General features: G+C 46.5%; 1 protein-coding gene across 4 annotated transcripts in view; it reads left to right on the top strand.

Annotated features, from left to right (window-relative positions):
* Positions 1-2,204: 2,204 nt before the first annotated feature.
* The window catches only part of USP3 (ubiquitin specific peptidase 3), a 107,804-nt gene continuing 93,614 nt past the window's right edge, over positions 2,205-16,394 (top strand). For 2 of the 4 annotated variants that reach the window (XM_075007023.1, XM_075007022.1), the window contains exon 1: positions 2,205-2,361. In XM_075007023.1, coding sequence (XP_074863124.1) covers positions 2,271-2,361 — 91 coding nt within the window. In that variant the 5' untranslated portion in view covers positions 2,205-2,270. Of the gene's footprint in view, positions 2,362-16,272; positions 16,348-16,394 lie in introns of those variants that run through there. The other 2 variants (XM_075007025.1, XM_075007024.1) reach the window with 2 other exon arrangements.

Genomic DNA, 16,394 nt, shown 5'->3' with positions numbered 1-16,394 from the left:
GCAGTGGTGAGAACATGTGGGGAGTTGGGATGTTGGTTTAAAACAAGTACAGGTACAAGACAAGGAGATCCAAAATCTTCATCGCACATCTGGAGAGAGCGATAGCCAAGTAGCTTCATCGCACATGTGGAGAGAGCGATGGACAAGATCAAGGAAGAGGTAGAAGGGATATCTGTGCATGGGAAAAGAACTAACAACTTGAGGTTTGCGGATGATACAGTTATCATTGAGGAAGATGAGGTATTTGGAGATAAGGAAATAGGAAAGATGATCAGTGTGGGTGGTATTGAACTAGAAAATTTAGAGAAGTTCACATACCTGGGAGCAAAATAATGTACAATCTAGACTGTAAGAAGGAAATAGTGACTAGAATAGCAACAGCAAGAGGGAGTTTGAAGGCAATGGGTAAGATCTGGAAAAGCAAAGCAATTAGCTTAAAACGAAGCTAAGCATCTAGAAAATGTGTGTATGCAGCAGCATGTTGTACGGATGTGAGACATGGGTGATAACGAAAAATTCGAAAAGAAGACTATTGGTGTTCGAAAGGAGTTGTTGTAGAAAGATTCTGAGAATAAGATGGATGCAGAAGGTCAGCAATGAGGAATTATATAGGAAGATACAGCCAAAAGAGCACCTACTGCAGAAGGTTATAAAACGGAAGCTACAACTATGTGGACATATTTGCAGAATGAATGATGAACGAAAAATCAAGACACTAGCACTCGGCACTATAGATGGTTCAAATAGAGGCAGACCGCTCCCCCCGCCCCAGAGAACGGATAGATGATGTAGGAGATTGGTGAAGAGCCAGTCTACAGAAACTCAGCCACTCTGCCCTGGACAGGGAAAGATGGAAGGAAATAGTGACAGAGGCATCGGACACCAATGGGCGCTGAGCCCAAGGTGGTGATGATGATGATGATAAGGCTAGGTAAAAAGGAGACCTGAAAACTGTCTTACATTCAAAATTAGCCAGAAAACTATCATCAGCTATAGACTGATCGATCATTTCAAACATGGGCAGGAGTCTAGACCACAAACTAAGCTACATTCAAAGCTACGTTCAAAATTACGAAGGGTGTAATTACCAATGCAAGAGTCTCTCCTCATCACGACCAACAAGAGAGCACTGAGCTTAAACAGAGGCACGTTCAAAGTAGTGAGAGACATGCAGTTTTTGTTCTAAGGGTACAGGTGAGTGCTGCTCGTTGGGTGAACAAAAAGGGGCTATGACAGAGAACAAAAACTTGGCAAAAACTGCACGAGCCCCTCTCCCACTCCATTAGCAAAGTCAGCCGGGCCCTGCTGGTCATAGAGGTGGGACAAAGCCTTGGGCAGTCCCAGCAAGACACCCAGGGAACAGCTTAACACCTCGCACGGAGCTGCCCGCTGGGGGAGGGGAGCTGGGGCTGGCACCGACGCTCAGGCACCCCGAATGCCAGGCTCAGCCCCTCACCTAGGAACAAGGGGCCCGTCCTAGCGGTGCAGGCGGTTGGAAGCAGCCAGCTGCGGGGGCCACGTGCTCTCTGCGGGGGGCACTTTTCACACCCAGCCAAAGTGGGAGTCTGCTGGGGGAGGGGCGTGCGCACACTTGTGCACGGGTGCGGCGCAGCCGGATCCGGGGACCGGCTGACTGGAGGCCCTTCTCTGAGGGCGAGGCGACTGCGGACCAGCCGCTCACAGCACGTTCTTCCCGCCGCAGGCCCAGTCCTGGACGGCTGGGCCGCTCCCTCCGCACTCGGGCGGCCGCTGCAGCCGCGCTCTGCCGAGGGCCGCCCTAACCTGTGCCGGAGCCGCCGCCGCAGTGCCCGGCCATGAGCGCTGCCCGCACGTTCCTGGCACACGTCCCCCACCCGGCCCAGCGCCGGCCTCAGCACTCCGCGGGTGCCGTTTATGTTGTGGGCGGCAGAGGCGCTGGGGGCAGCGGGTCTCGTCCCCGCCCCTTGTTATGGCTCCGAGCCCCACACAGGGCTGGAGATGCCGGGCGCTGCGCTACGGCCCAACCGCCGCAAAGCCCGGCGCGGGCGACTCCGGGCGCGAGGCGCTGCGGCCTCCCTGGAACATGGGGGAGGCGGGCTCTGCAGTCTGTCTGGCCGGGCGGCGCGCAAAGCCCGGCGCCGTGCGCCGCGGACGGGAGGGTGGCACGCAAAGCCCGGCGGGCGGCTCGCGGCGGCGCGGACGGGACGGGACGGGACGGCGGGCGGTTCACGACGCTGGCTGTAAGATGGCTGTTGTGAGCGCGGCGCGTTCGCTGTGAGGGGCCGCCCGCCATGGAGTGCCCGCACCTCGGCACTAGCGTCTGCATCGCGCCCGCCTCGGCCCGCTTCCCGCAGGGCTCGCCCTCCTCCTGGTGCTGCAGCGGTGAGTGTCGCCCGCGGGCCCTGCACGGCAGGCCCCGGGCCCCAGTGGCGCCAGCCGGCCCGGCCCGGCCCGGCTCGGGAGGGAGGGAGGGAGCCTGGGAGCCGCTCCACGGTGGGTCGGGCTGGCTTCGGACCCCTTTGTTCTCGCTCGCTGGGTGAGTGGCTGGGCAGCTGGAAGCCCGGCTCTGGCCCGGCCTGCGGAGCCCTCTCGCTTTCTCCCCGGCGGAGAAGCGAGGCGGCTCCCCAGCGCCTCGCCTGTCAGCCGGGCCCGGCACCAGCTCCCCTCCCCCTGCGGGCCGCTCTGTGCTGCTCCCGGGGTCTGTGTCCGGCTGCCCAGGGCTTTGTCTAGGCAGGGCCCGGCTGGCTTAGGTAAGGGGCCGGGAGCCCGCGTCTCCTGCCAAGGAATGGAGAGTCTGTTCGGAGCCCCTTTTGTTCGCTCCAGGAGCGGCACCGGCCCCTCCTCTGCTCCCTTGGGAGCAGAGCCCAGGGGCTGGGGAGAAAGAGGCTCGATGCTCTCGCAGTGTAAAATTAGCTGCTTAGCTTCAGGACCTTTATGTCCGTTTTGAAAGCACTTGTCTTTGTCTAGGGTTCTGCAGGATGTGGTTTGGATGAGAGTACTGGGGGAGGAGTAAAAGACACCACTGTGTTATACAGATTGAAGGAGCTAGTAGTTTGAACGGTGGTTATTACAATAAAGTGATATGTGATGCCTGTGTCTAAGTCTACACAGTGTAAATGAACTTTCTAGATGACTCATGCACGAGCAATGAAGGAGTTAACAATGTGCCTTTTACACTGACTTAATAAGACCCCAACATATCAGAGACGTTTGTTATTTTTTTGGTACCATCTGTGTCGAGAGATAGTTTGGTGAAAGCTTTCCTCTAGAAGTTTTCTTCTGTCCAAGCTGCTCTACATTCAGCCTGGTCCTGGCATCAGGGTTGTTGCTATTTTTTCTAAGCTAGTGGTAGCTGCTATTTTAGCTTATGTTCTTCTGTGTATTCATTGTAAATACGTTTAGTCTACTGTATTTATAATGAAAACAAACTGAAAAAAATCCTAGCTTATTTATAGGTGTGTTTATAATAATGACATCCACCTCACCTTTCTGTGTTTGTAAGAAGAGGGGTGTAGGGGAAGCTTCATTTGAGGGTGCATCTACACTTACTGTAGAAGATCAACTATTCTGGGTTGATCTTCTGGGATGCTGTTTCGTGCATGTGCAAAACAGTATGTTCCAGGGTCAACGTCCTGTTGCATGGATTGTTTAGCATGGGAACATTCTGCAGCTTGCCTGAGTACTTCTGTGATTGACATTTCCTGGAGCCAAGGTGTGGTAGTTCTGCTTCTTTCTTTGCTAAAACCATAACTCGTGTCTGTACTGCAACAAAGCAAAACAGCAGACATATAGCACTTTAAAGACTAACTTTACTCTGTGAAGCTTTAGCTTTTACACAAGAGTTTGTTTTTTTTCAGTGGAATAATTCAGAGTAATGGTTATAGGGTAGGAGTTGGCAAGATATAGCCCACTGTTTGGATCTGGCCTGGTGTGGTCCAGCAGGACCCTCAGGCAGACTCCCTGGCTGCCATGGACCCACGCGCTGCTCATAGTGACTGGCTGCTGGGGCTAGTGTTTGTATCTGCATGGTGCACCCCTTTGAAGCGAGAGAGTATGGAGTCTTTGCATGCTTGCATGCACCTGCCACCACTGTCCTTGCAGCTCCCATTGGCTCTTGCTGCAACAGGGTGGATCAATTTAAATCACCAAAAAAACAAAAAAAAGTTTGATTGTGTCTCGCAAGTTTTTTCCAGCAACATCGAACACAGCAAAAGACCTTTCCTTGTGATGTTTCGTTCTTGCAACTGAGCCCTTCATCATCTTCCGGCACTGCTTGTACTTGTCATGTTTTCCTCTTTTACCCAGGGAACACATTTTTCAAAATATTCCCTTTTTTATGCCCAGAAGCCACGATGGTTTTTCTGTGGCAAAAATGCAGAGGAGTATAGGAAGCGTTTCTTATATATTGACTTTCTGTCTTAAGACTATGTCTTAACTAATTCCTCCCATGTTTGGCCAAGGTCTATCACCACATAAGCACAGAACAAAAACAGTAACAGCTTGTGTCTTCTTTTGTGTGTTACTTTTTAGTCTGCTGGGAAACAGAAATTGAAAACCCAGAACTTTCAAGAAGCAAGAGCTAGTAGTTAGACTGGACAGAATAGAGCCATTAGTTCATTTTTCAAGACATGTGCATGTAGCATTTTTGTGATGAGTTTTAATTGTAACTGTTTTTAAGTGAGAAATTTCAGATTTCTTTTGTTTTCTCTCTTTAAAAAATTATCCATTTTTAAAAATCCACCCTGGGCTGCAAGAACGGTGCTGGGGATAAGGTGCATAGACAAACGCCCCCCACCTCAGAGTGCATGTGCTGTGCAGAGGCATATATGCTGGCTCCAGCAGCTGGCTGCTTTGAGCCGTGTGTGAGCCACAGCAGCCAGGGAGCCTGCCTACCTTTTAACCAACTAAAGGGGTGGCAGTGGCTGGGGATGCTGCTCCAGTCCAGCCCTTCCCCATGTATCCCTCCCTCATTTAAGAATCCCCTCCTATACCCAAATTCCCTGCAAGACCCTGGAGCCCAATCTGCTGCTCAGAACTCCCTCTTGTACCCAAAATCCTTCCCAGATCCTGCATCACCTCCACTTATATCATAGAAAAGTGCAGCTGCTGACTATTTCCCAAATTCTTGGAGTGACCTCCTTATTAAAAATTATTGGCCACTTCTGTTACAGGGAGAGAGTGTACCAAGAAAAACCTGTTAGTTTCTCTGCATTTCTTTACCTGGAAATTCATCCCTTATGGTAGGCTCTTTCATCTAACGGAACTGACATATGGCACTATGTATGAAGATATTTCCTTCAAAGAACACTAGCAAGATATTCAAGAACACCAAGAAGTCCTGTGGCACCTTATAGACTAACAGATATTTTGGAGCGTAAGCTTTTGTGGGCAAAGACCCACTTCATCAGATGCATGAGTGGGGGTGTTGTTCTTGAAGACAGAGTCTAACACGGCTACCTCTCTGATACTAGCAAGATGATATCACCAAAGCTGAAAATATACTAAGCTGCTTAACTTAATGTTTAACTAAAAAAAAATCCCATCTTTTTAGAAAACATGAAATTGTTAATGTTATGGAAAATCTCTGGTCATACAGAAAGGTGAAGTTCATTGATGGACATGCTGTTTTTCAAGAAAAGAAATGCAGCCATTGGAATATGGTTTCCATTGTAAAACAAGTGCATGTCCACCAAGCTAGCACTTATGAGGAGACTACCCTGGATGTTACAGAAACCAGTAGGTGGGAGGAACTTAAACTCTGAGAAACTGACCCATGGTGCTCTGAGTGCACTCCCTCTAGTTCCACACTTTTTAATAAAACCTAGAAGCAATAACAAAATCCCATATATATTATTTGGAAAGGTCAATCAGAAGTACAGTATCAGTTGCTAACAAGTGGATGAAGAAACATAGTTAGTAAACTAAATTTTAAACATTCAGTACAAATATAAGCCCATTATCAATTACAGGAGAGACAGATTGCTTGTAACTCTTTTTAATTGAGTTCTTCAGTCCCTCCTCAGGATTATTGTATGAAGCTACTCTTTTCCATATTTAGTACCTTGAGTGACCTTTCCTAGGCAGGCTGCCAATCTTGATAAGCTGTTATTTGTCATTGTTACATGATCTCAGCAGTGGTGCATAACATACTCTTTCTTGTGGGCTATCCTTTCCATGACAATAGCACCTTAAATGACACACACAGAAGGTGACTTGTGCTGGGAGATAGTGGATCCTAATTTTCTCAAAGCTCTAATGTAGGAGTGGGGACCCACAGCCTGAATCCTGTCCATGGCTTGCCCAGGTCCGGAGGCTCAGAGCTTCCTCCCCTCCCCAGCATCCAGCTTGTGGTAGGATTGAGGTGCAGAGCCCCTAGCTTTGCAGGCTGGATCATTTAAGCTGGGGCCAGATCCAGACTGCGGGCTGGGATGGGGGGAAATTGTGGCCAATCAGAGCAGCAGAGGGTGGTGCCTACGAGTGGGGTTAGGGGGTGCAGAACCATGTTCATCAGAGGGTGCTTCCCAGGTAAGCTGTACCCCATGTTGCCTAGACCTTGCAATTGTCTACTGCTCTTGTACCTCCTCCCATCCAGACTCCCCACTTTCACCCCCTTCTGCACCCTGTGTCCCAACCCTCTGCCTTCCAGACCCTGCACCCCCACCTGAACCCTCCCTTCCAGACCCTGCACCTCCAGACCACCTACACCCTTCTTTCCACTCAGAATCTGCACACTCAGCCTGATCCTGCACCCGTTGCCCAGGCCCAGCACCCCAAACCTGCTCCTGTACCCCTTATCCAGAACCCCTCTCACAATTCTCAGCCTACTCCTGCACCCTCCATCCTGCCCAGACCCCGCACCTCAAGCCAACTTCCTGGCAGGCCCCTCCCACAATGAACCTTTCATTCTCCTTGCACACCAGACCCAGAGCTTAGAGGATCCCACAAAATGTATTAGCCCTGGCTCCCCTTGGCTCTGGGGCTGGTGTATAAGGGGGATGAGTGGTGTGTCTCCTTTTTTGTTATTTTTTAGTCTGGGCATACATCAATGAGGATCAGAGAGGTAGCCGTGTTAGTCTGTATCTTCAAAAACAACAAGAAGTCCTGTGGCACCTTATAGACTAACAGATATTTTGGAGCATAAGCTTTCATGGGCAAAGACCCGCTTCATCAGAGGCATAAGTTGGGGGTGGAGGGTTCCAGAGGAGGATTTAAAGAGGCGGTCTGTTCGGGCAGGGTGGAAGTGGCCCATTATCGGCAGTTAGTGCGGAGTAGTGAACATCAAGAGAGGAGAAAACAAGCCAGTTCAGTTGGGGGGATGTAGCCCATTGTCATCAGAGAAACTGCTTTTTTAATGGGCCAACCACTCCCAGTCTCTGTTCAGTCCTTGGTTAATGGAGTCAAATTTGCAAATGAATTGCAGCTCGGAAATTTTTCTTTCAATTTTATTTTTGAAATTTTTTTGTTGTTGTAGGACTGCTACTTTTAAATCTGTTGCTGGGTGCCCAGGGAGATAGAAGTGTTCTACAGGTTTTTGTATGTTACCATTCCTGATGTCTGATTTACGTCCATTTATTCTTTTACATAGAGACTGTCCAGTTTGGCCAATGAAGGTTTTTTATGGCTTCTTACTTGGGCCCCTCCCCACTGATGTATCTATGGGTCAGTGCCCCCTACCCCGACCTGAAAAAGGTCCACCCCCAACTCTAATTACTTTTATATGAAGGTGTGCCCATGAGAAAATTTCTGTCATGCAGCATTGTTCTCAGCTATTTCACAGAATCATAGAATCCATAGATCCCTGGAAGGGATCTCAGGAGTTCATAGCATCCAGCCCCTGCCTGAAGCAGGATCAACCCTAACTAAATCATTCCAACCAGGACTTTGTCAAGCTGGGTCTTAGGTAGGTCTGAAATAGAAGTTTTTGGTCATTCAAGAAACAGACACAAAATCTTCAGCTAGTTGTTATCTCTTTTGTGCTTTGCCACCTAAAGAAAATCCCTGTGAAAGGAGTTAATTTCTTATTTGGTTGTTCTTTTAAATGGTAATATACCATTCAGAAAAGCTTTATGTATAATTTCATACCTTCTCGAGATTTACTGGGATTGGATAAGGCTGGATAAATGGGGGATTTCTTTACTTGGTTTGTATAGTCCTAAATGGGAGGAAAATATTTAGCCAGTTAGTAGTTTTTTCCTCCTTTATCCTGAATATCCATGGTTTAACTGAATTCTGATATGACCCAAAAGTATCTTCAAAGTATCTGTCCCATTCTAAGTCAGTTGACCTACCTCAGAAAAGGAGAACAATGATACTGATGTATAGGGAATACTGTGGATGCCATATGATCTACAGATACCAAAACATTCTGGAATACCTTTGAGAGTGGTTCCTTAATATAAAAAGTGACTTAGGATAGTAACAAAGAGGAAGCCGTGCTAGTCTATACACTATCACAACAAAAAGCAGTCAAGTAGCACTTTAAAGACTAGCAAAATGGTTTATTAGGTGAGCTTTCGTGGGACAGACCCACTTCTTCAGACCATAGCCAGGCCAGAACAGACTCAATATTTAAGGCACAGAGAACCAAAAACAGGAAGCAAGGAGGACAAATCAGAGAGTGGAGGGGTGGGGGGGTAGGTCAAGAATTAGATTGAGCCAAGTATGCAGACAAGCCCCTATAGTGACTCAGAAAGTACCCATCACGATTTAAACCATGTTAAGCCACAGTCTATACCCCAGGAACACCAGTCCTGGAACCCTTCTCTGCAACAAAGCCCGCTGCCAGCTTTGTCCACATATCTTCTCTGGAAATACCATCACTGGACCTAACCAGGTTACTCACAGAATCACGGGCACTTTCTCATGCTCCTCTACTAACATCATATATGCCATCATGTGCCAACAATGCCCAGATGCTTTGTATATTGGAGAAACTTCTAACTCCCTTAGACAACGGGTCAGTGGGCACAAAACAGACATCAAAACACTCCAGATCCACAAACCAGTTAGTCAACATTTTAATGGAATGGGGCATTCTGTCAATGACCTCAAGGTATGTGTGTTACTGAAAAGGAATTATCACACGGTTTTGGAAAGAGAAACATCTGAGCTGGCTTTTATATTCAAATTCGGCACATTAACACATGGTTTAAATCGTGATGGGAACTTTCTCAGTCACTATCGGGGCTTGTCTGCATACTTGGCTCAATCTAATTCTTGACCTACCCCCCCACCCCTCCACTCTCTGATTTGCTCACCTTGATTATCTTTTTCTGATTTGTCCTCCTTGCTTCCTGTTTTTGGTTCTCTGTGCCTTAAATATTGAGTCTGTCCTGGTCTGGCTATGGTCTGAAGAAGTGGGTCTGTCCCACGAAAGCTCACCTAAAAACCATTTTGCTAGTCTTTAAAGTGCTACTTGACTGCTTTTTGTTTTGACTTAGGGTAGCACTTCTTGGAACTGAGGGCCCTCTAAACGTCAGATTGACTGATACACACAGATTGAGTACTTTTTTATTTCCTAAAACAGTCTCTTGATAGCAATGACAGCTTCATTGTATAATGTGGAGGCATCTCAAAGCATTTTAAGGAGAAGTGCAGTATAATAATACAATCTGTACTGTACAGTTGAAATGTGACAAATGCATTATCAGAGACAGAGCAGAAGGTGTGCACCAGGCTGAAGAGGTATGTTGGTCTAAAACAGCTCCCTTTGAAGCTAATAGTTAAGATTCCTTTGGAGATCTCTTGATGATGGTGAACTGTGGCAGTAATAAAAGGCAGTATTCATGAACAGTCATCTTACCTGAAGTCTTCTGCTCCAAATCAAATATGGGCCTGTGCCTATTTCTTAACAAAACCTTGAATTTTAATCAGCAAAAATAATATGGCAGTACAGTTCAGACACCAGAGAGTGAAGTTTTCACCCTTTAAAATGCAGCAATCCATTCCTCCAAATTACTCTTTGAAGTCTGATAGTGTGCTCTCTGCAGGATGAGACACAAAAGGCAGCATGTTACAGTACTTCCTTTGTGAAATTTGCAGTGTAAATAAATGGGCAACACACAATGCATTGTGAAAGACCCACCAGTCTGTTAAATATTTTTAAATTGCTTAGAGCAAAGGGTCACTTGGCTTTGAGAAAGAACAAGAAAGGAAGAGATGAGAGAAATCATTAGGCATGGCAGAAATTGTGCAGAAACATACTGAAAATCCTTTCTAATCAGTCCTAGTACATGAAGTATTGTTTGCAGATTTCTGCTACTTCCAATTAAAACTAAATATTTCCATGCATTTTATTTTTTGCAATTTCTGTTGGGCTTGGAACTTTGACAACCGTCCGAGCCAAAACCAGTTAAATTTATGACATGCCAGTCTCAGCACTCTGGTGCAAATCCTATAGTTACGAAAAGCATTGTCTACAGCTCAGATGTGGTATTTTCCCATCAACTTTTCATAGACTCATGCAGCTGTAATTAGCCATATCTTGCCTATCACAGCACATTTCCAATTAGACCTGTGGAAGCCTGGAGGGTCTTGACAACTTTTTTTGGCACAGAGAAGACAAATTAATACAGTGTGTAGTATGAAATGGCAACATTTTTCTCTAGAAAAACTCGTGACAGGAAGGAATGTCTCTCCTTAAGTACTCGGTACTTGTAAGGGGAAATTGTTGCACTTCCAAGTATGCTTAAAACCTTCAATACTTTAGATTACTATTGGTTGAAAACTTGCTTTTTAAGATAATAAAGATGATTAGCTTTATTAAGTATTGAAGGATTTCTTTGGCTGTAGAATGTTATTTCCTGCAAACGTTAAATATATTTGCTTGGAGCTTGTTACCTGTGCTTGTTAGCTTATACTGGAGTAGAAGCTGTAGGTCACATTTGCTCAGAGCCATACAGGCTACGTCTACACGAGAAGCCTCTGTAAACAGAAGTTACTGTCAGAAGGGATTTCCCAGCCAAACGTCTATCGACAGATCACATCTATACATAAAAGCAGATTGAAAGAGCAAGCCGCTCTGTCAACAGAGAGAAGCCATACTGCCCAGCCCTCTCTGGACAGAATGGTTGACTGGAAGCTCAGCCAGCAGGGCTGCCTGAGGGACTGGAAGCCCTGTCTGTTGATAAAAGGGCTGCTTTTATCATATCCGGAGCGTGTGCACAGCTGTTTTCTCAACAGAACACTGTTGAGAGAGGCGTTTTACCTGATTGGACAGAGGTATAACTCTGCCAGTGGATGTGCTGGGTTATATCAACAATCTGTCAAAAAAGCATATTTTTCATGTAGATGCACCTCAGGTTTTTCCTACAAAAGCCCAGTTTTTCTGGGAAAAGTCTCTTGTGTAGACGTTGCCATATTTTGCTGTTCACAGATGCCAGTTGGATTTTAAAAAGTAGAGAGAATGAATGAGCTTGAGTAAACAACTTTGGCTTACTGAAATATGATTGGAGTGGAATTCATATTTCAGCATTTGGGATTTTTTTTCTACTCAGTTTAAATAACTTCACAAAATGGCATTGATAACCTTGCTGTCTTGCAAAATGTCACTAAAGCTTTTATTTGTATATCAGAGCCCTAATGCTATCAATGCTTGTGGGGCAATTTTTTGGAGTAGGTGTTTATTGGACCTGACTTACTGCTGGTTATGTTTTTCCTTACATAAAACATTTACACTGCTCTCTATTCATTTGGGAGGGTAGCAGCATCCTGCCACACTGTGTTTTTTGGCATTTCAATCTTATACTGTAGTAAGCAGTGCCAAGGTAAATAAATTGTAAAAGTACATATGTACAGTCTTTAACCTTCTCAGCACAGCCCACCTTTCTTGTCTATCCCCGTCAGTACTACAGGTTGAACCTCTTTAATCCAGCACTCTGGGTACCTGACTGGTGCTAGACAAGAGAATTTGCTGAACCACGGGAGGTCAGTGTTGTCTAGCAGCATTACCAACTTCTACTGCTTACTAAGCTCTTAGAAGACATTTATGGGCAAATTAGAACTACATAGCAGTACCAAACACTGAGAGCTAGTACTCATGGCTGTAAACAAAGCGTACAGGACCACGGGAAACTTGGCCACACCTGTGATAAATTGTCATCCAGCTAACTAAAATCATGCCAGATTGCAGATGTTGCTGTACGAAAGAGTTGGGGTTAGAGAGGTTCAACCTGTGCTCTATTTCATAGCTCACAATAGGACACTCCTACCTCCTGATGAAAACTCTCTCTCTCCCCCTCTCTCACACACAGGCTCACATGCGGCCTTTTTTGTGGTATGGGATACCTGCCAGCTTTGGGGTGGTGAGGGATACCTGGCAGCTATGGGGCTTGGAGCCAGACAACGCATGGAGCCCTGCTGGCAGATCCTCTCCCAGAGACCGACTCAGTTGGGAAAACCCCAGCCAGGATTCCTGGGGCTAGGAACTGGCCAGTGCACAGAGCCCTACTGGCAGCTCCAGCTCCAGCCCCAGGGACCTGGCTGGGGCCGGGGGAACCCCAGCATCCTGGGACTGGGAGCTGGCTGGGGTGCAGAGCCCCACCGGCAGCTCCAGCCCAGGGACCTGTCAGGGTAATCCCAGCAACCATGGGGCTGGGAACCGGCAGGGGCATGGACCCCCATTGGCAGCTCCAGTCCTGGGGGCCCAGCCTTTTGCACTGAGACTGGAACTCTTATATTTAATGTGGCAACTCCTCTTAATGTAATCAGGTTGATTTTGATTCCCTTTCTAATTTACAAAAGAGGACCTTATGTTTTCAAATAATTAGATTGCATCTTGTTGTGTTACATTAATCTCAAATAAAATGAGAAGTCCTGTGGCACCTTATAGACTAACAGATTTATTGGAGCATAATATTTTTGTGGGCAAAGGCCCACTTTGTCAGACTGCTCGTTTTTGCGGATATGGACTAACATGGCTACCCCTCTGATGGTTACTAATTTAAAATTGTATTTACTCGGTGTATTTTTGAAATTAGTTCTCTGTCAAGTTTGTTTGCACCCCATCAGTCTGCTCAACAAAATCATATTGCACCACAAAGTATGAAACAGATTTTTACCTACGTTACTGGAAGAGATGGCCTTTAAAGAGATGCTATTGTTTGGACACTAGATGTGCTTCTATGTCAGGGAGCTTTCTGGGACAAGAACATGGTAGTGAGGAATACATGTATATGGATTTCCAGAAATGCTCTGGCTTATTTATACCTGGCCCTGCAGATTTCCAAGACCATCATCTGATTAAGTGAGTCTGTGCTCACGAAAGCTCATGCTCAAAACTTTTCTGTTAGTCTATAAGGTGCCACAGGACCCTTCGTTGCTGTTACAGATCCAGACTAACACGGCTACCCCTTCGATACAGAAATATGATTGTTAAATTTGTCTTAAATTTTTGTTGCCACCCATTTGGCTTTAGTCAAATACCAGTAGGTAGCCTATGTAAGGCTTTGTCTACAGTATACAATCAAAATTGCTTGAGTGTTCACACTGCAACATGACTTTTGTCAGGAAAGCTTCCATTTTTATAGACAAAAATCTTACGGCTCCACAAGAGACTTTTGTTTTTTCTCCTCCCTTTGTTGTCAACAAATATGCACTGTAGACACTTTGGGGTGTTTTGCTTTTGTTTCTGGTCTCCGGGAGGTGGCCCACAATTCCTAATAAGTCGAACTGATCAACAGTTTGAACTCTGTTGCCCTGCAGCCAGGTGACCAGCTACCCTTCCCTCCCCCATTGCTAGCTCTGCAAATTTAAATCAGGTGTCCTGCTTAATAGCTTTTTTGTATGGGTTTATTGGAGAGAACAACAACTGTCTGGTTTCAGCCACACGGTGGATGAAGCATTTAATGCAATGGATGAGGTACACCAGACAGGGGCAACCTTACAAAACCACATGCTCTGTGCCTGTGCAGCCTGCTCTTTTTATAAGGAGCTGGGCACTATCCTTGGTGGTGACTCTACATCCAGTGCCAAGAAGCCCTGTGGATATTTCAGAGGGCATGGAGGCAGTACACAGGATTTAACCCAGAGGCTGAAAAGTAGATGTAGGCAAGGACCAGAGGTTTCCCTCCAAGGTTGTTGAGAATGTTCTCCACTGCTGACAAACACAGCCAGTCTGAGCAACTGTTTTTTGGGGGCCAGGAAACGGGATGGAGACAAAGGGCTGTGGCTTGTGGAGTGAAGAGCTGAGGCCATGGAAAAATGGAAGGGTGGCTGTGTTTCTGTGAGCTGCACTTTTCCTTGTTGATGTTCACTGTGATCTTAATGGAATCCCACAGCGAAAGGCTATTAAAACTTCTGGAGCTGCACGTGAAAATTTTCTGCTATGGATTCCATGGCAGTGCAGCTTTGTCATCTCCCACATTGCAGGACCCTGTCCTGTACCGTTCATCAATCATGTGCTCTGGAACCAAAGCGAACATAGATGAACTGCATATGGGATCAGGGTGAATACCACAAATCTGGAGAAGTTGTACCCTGATTTCCTTGCTTACCCTGTGCAGGGAAACATCTGCCAGGGTGATACCCACCTGTGGAGAAGTGTGTCATGATTAGAGCTATGTTCCTGCAAAGGGAATTTTCTAGTCCTGACTGGAATTTCTTTTGTCTGTTTGCACAACTGCCAGCCATGCCTGCTCCTTTGGTCACCATAATTACAATTGGAAAGGGGGCTGTAGAACCACAAGGAAAGTCAGGCCTTCACCCAGCAGGTTGGAGAACGCATGATCAGGGTTATGAAGGAGCAGACAGAGATTCTCTAATTTTTTGTCAAGCAGCAGAGTGAGCCAGCATGATTAATCTCCCCCTCACCCCCCAAGGTAGATTCAAAATTCTGTGTTCAGCAACCGCCTTCTGCCCATAACCTCACATTCCTTTTTACTTTCTGGGAGTCTTGATTTTCCCATACACTCCACTATGCTCTCCCAACTTTACTTATGATACCCAGACCTATACACATTTGTGAGGTGTAACCTTTTGCTAGCACCTTCCTTACCAGTTGTCGGGGTGCTTTGTTGCATTGTTTTCTAATGAATAAAGAGTAATTTTTATAATTGTACAGTGCCTTTATTTACTGTTCAGCTGTCTCACAGACCAGTCAGTGCAATTCCAGGTGCAAGCTTTAAATGCATGTTGCTGGCTATGTGTCAAATTGTGTGTGTGGGTGCAGCCTGGAAGCATCCCTAACAGAGGTTTATTTCAGTGCCCCTCATTGGGAATACTGTCCTCTGTGAGGTCTAGCCAGCCCTAGAGACACCCCCATCTTGCCTTTAATCTTCCAAATATGTGTTCAGTCACCATGTGGCACCAGCACAGCCTGTTAAAATGCTCCTTACTGCTGTCCAGGTGCCCTGTGTATGGTTTAATGAGTTAGGGCTGCAAGGTGTAAGCTACATCTCTGAGGATCACAATGGACATTTCCACGTCCTCCACCATAACCTTGTGGTCTAGAAAGTGCTTGCCAGAATCTTTCTGTACAGGCCACTGTCATTCACCTTTCCAAACCACTCTGTGATGTCTGTGAAATATCCTTGGTGTCCACAACCACCTGCAGCACTATCAAGAAATATCCCTTCCTGTTGATGTTCTCGGTGGCAAGGTGGGGCTGGCACTAAGAATGGAATTTGTGTGCCATCTATTGCCACCCCCTCCTCCTGCAACACACAGACGGTTGGTAAATCCCATGTCCAGAAAGCCAGCCGCTATGTCATGCACATTTCCCACAGTCAGTCCTCTGTGTCAGAATGTGATTTATTGCCCTGCACACTTGCAGCAATACAGCACCAGCAGTAAACTTTCACACTACAAACTGATTTATAACCTACTTTTAGTGGTCGGAAGTTGACAACTTCCACACAGCTATCGCCACACAATTATCGACCAGGAGGGCAGCTCTCAATTTTGTGTTCTTGCACTGTGGGTTGCGTGTCAGCTGAGCACACAGTTTCAGGAAAGTTCCTTTAGGTTTCCTATAGTTCTGTAGCTACTGGTCCTTCTCCCACACCCACATGATGATGAAATTCCACCAATCGGTGCTGGGTGCTGGCTGGTTCCCCTAGTCTAAAAGTGCTGACCTACCCTGCATGGGAGCTCTGGGACTGCCCAGTACAAAGACAGGTTGCTACACGCTATATCACGGCAACTGTCAGGCTCCTCTGAGTCTTCTTCCTCCATCAGTAATTTCAAGATGATCTCTGCAGCCGTGTCTGAGATTCTCATGAGCATGAAAAGAGCATATGACAGAAGTACAGAATCTGTTTTTTCTTGCTGCAGGTTCCAGAGTGCATAGCAAAGAATGGCAGGGGACGCCAGAAGCCACTGAACAAAGCATTGCCTGGTGGAATGTTTGGCTTGATCCCAAGATGCGCCATGGTCTGTTCTGCAGTCCCACAATACCTTATGACAGATGGTGTTGCCAG

The sequence above is a fragment of the Carettochelys insculpta genome, chromosome 12 (genome assembly GCF_033958435.1).
Source record: "Carettochelys insculpta isolate YL-2023 chromosome 12, ASM3395843v1, whole genome shotgun sequence".
Lineage (NCBI taxonomy): Eukaryota > Metazoa > Chordata > Testudines > Carettochelyidae > Carettochelys > Carettochelys insculpta.
The sequence above is the reverse complement of the archived record's forward strand: the minus strand, read 5'-3'. Positions and strand labels throughout refer to the sequence as shown.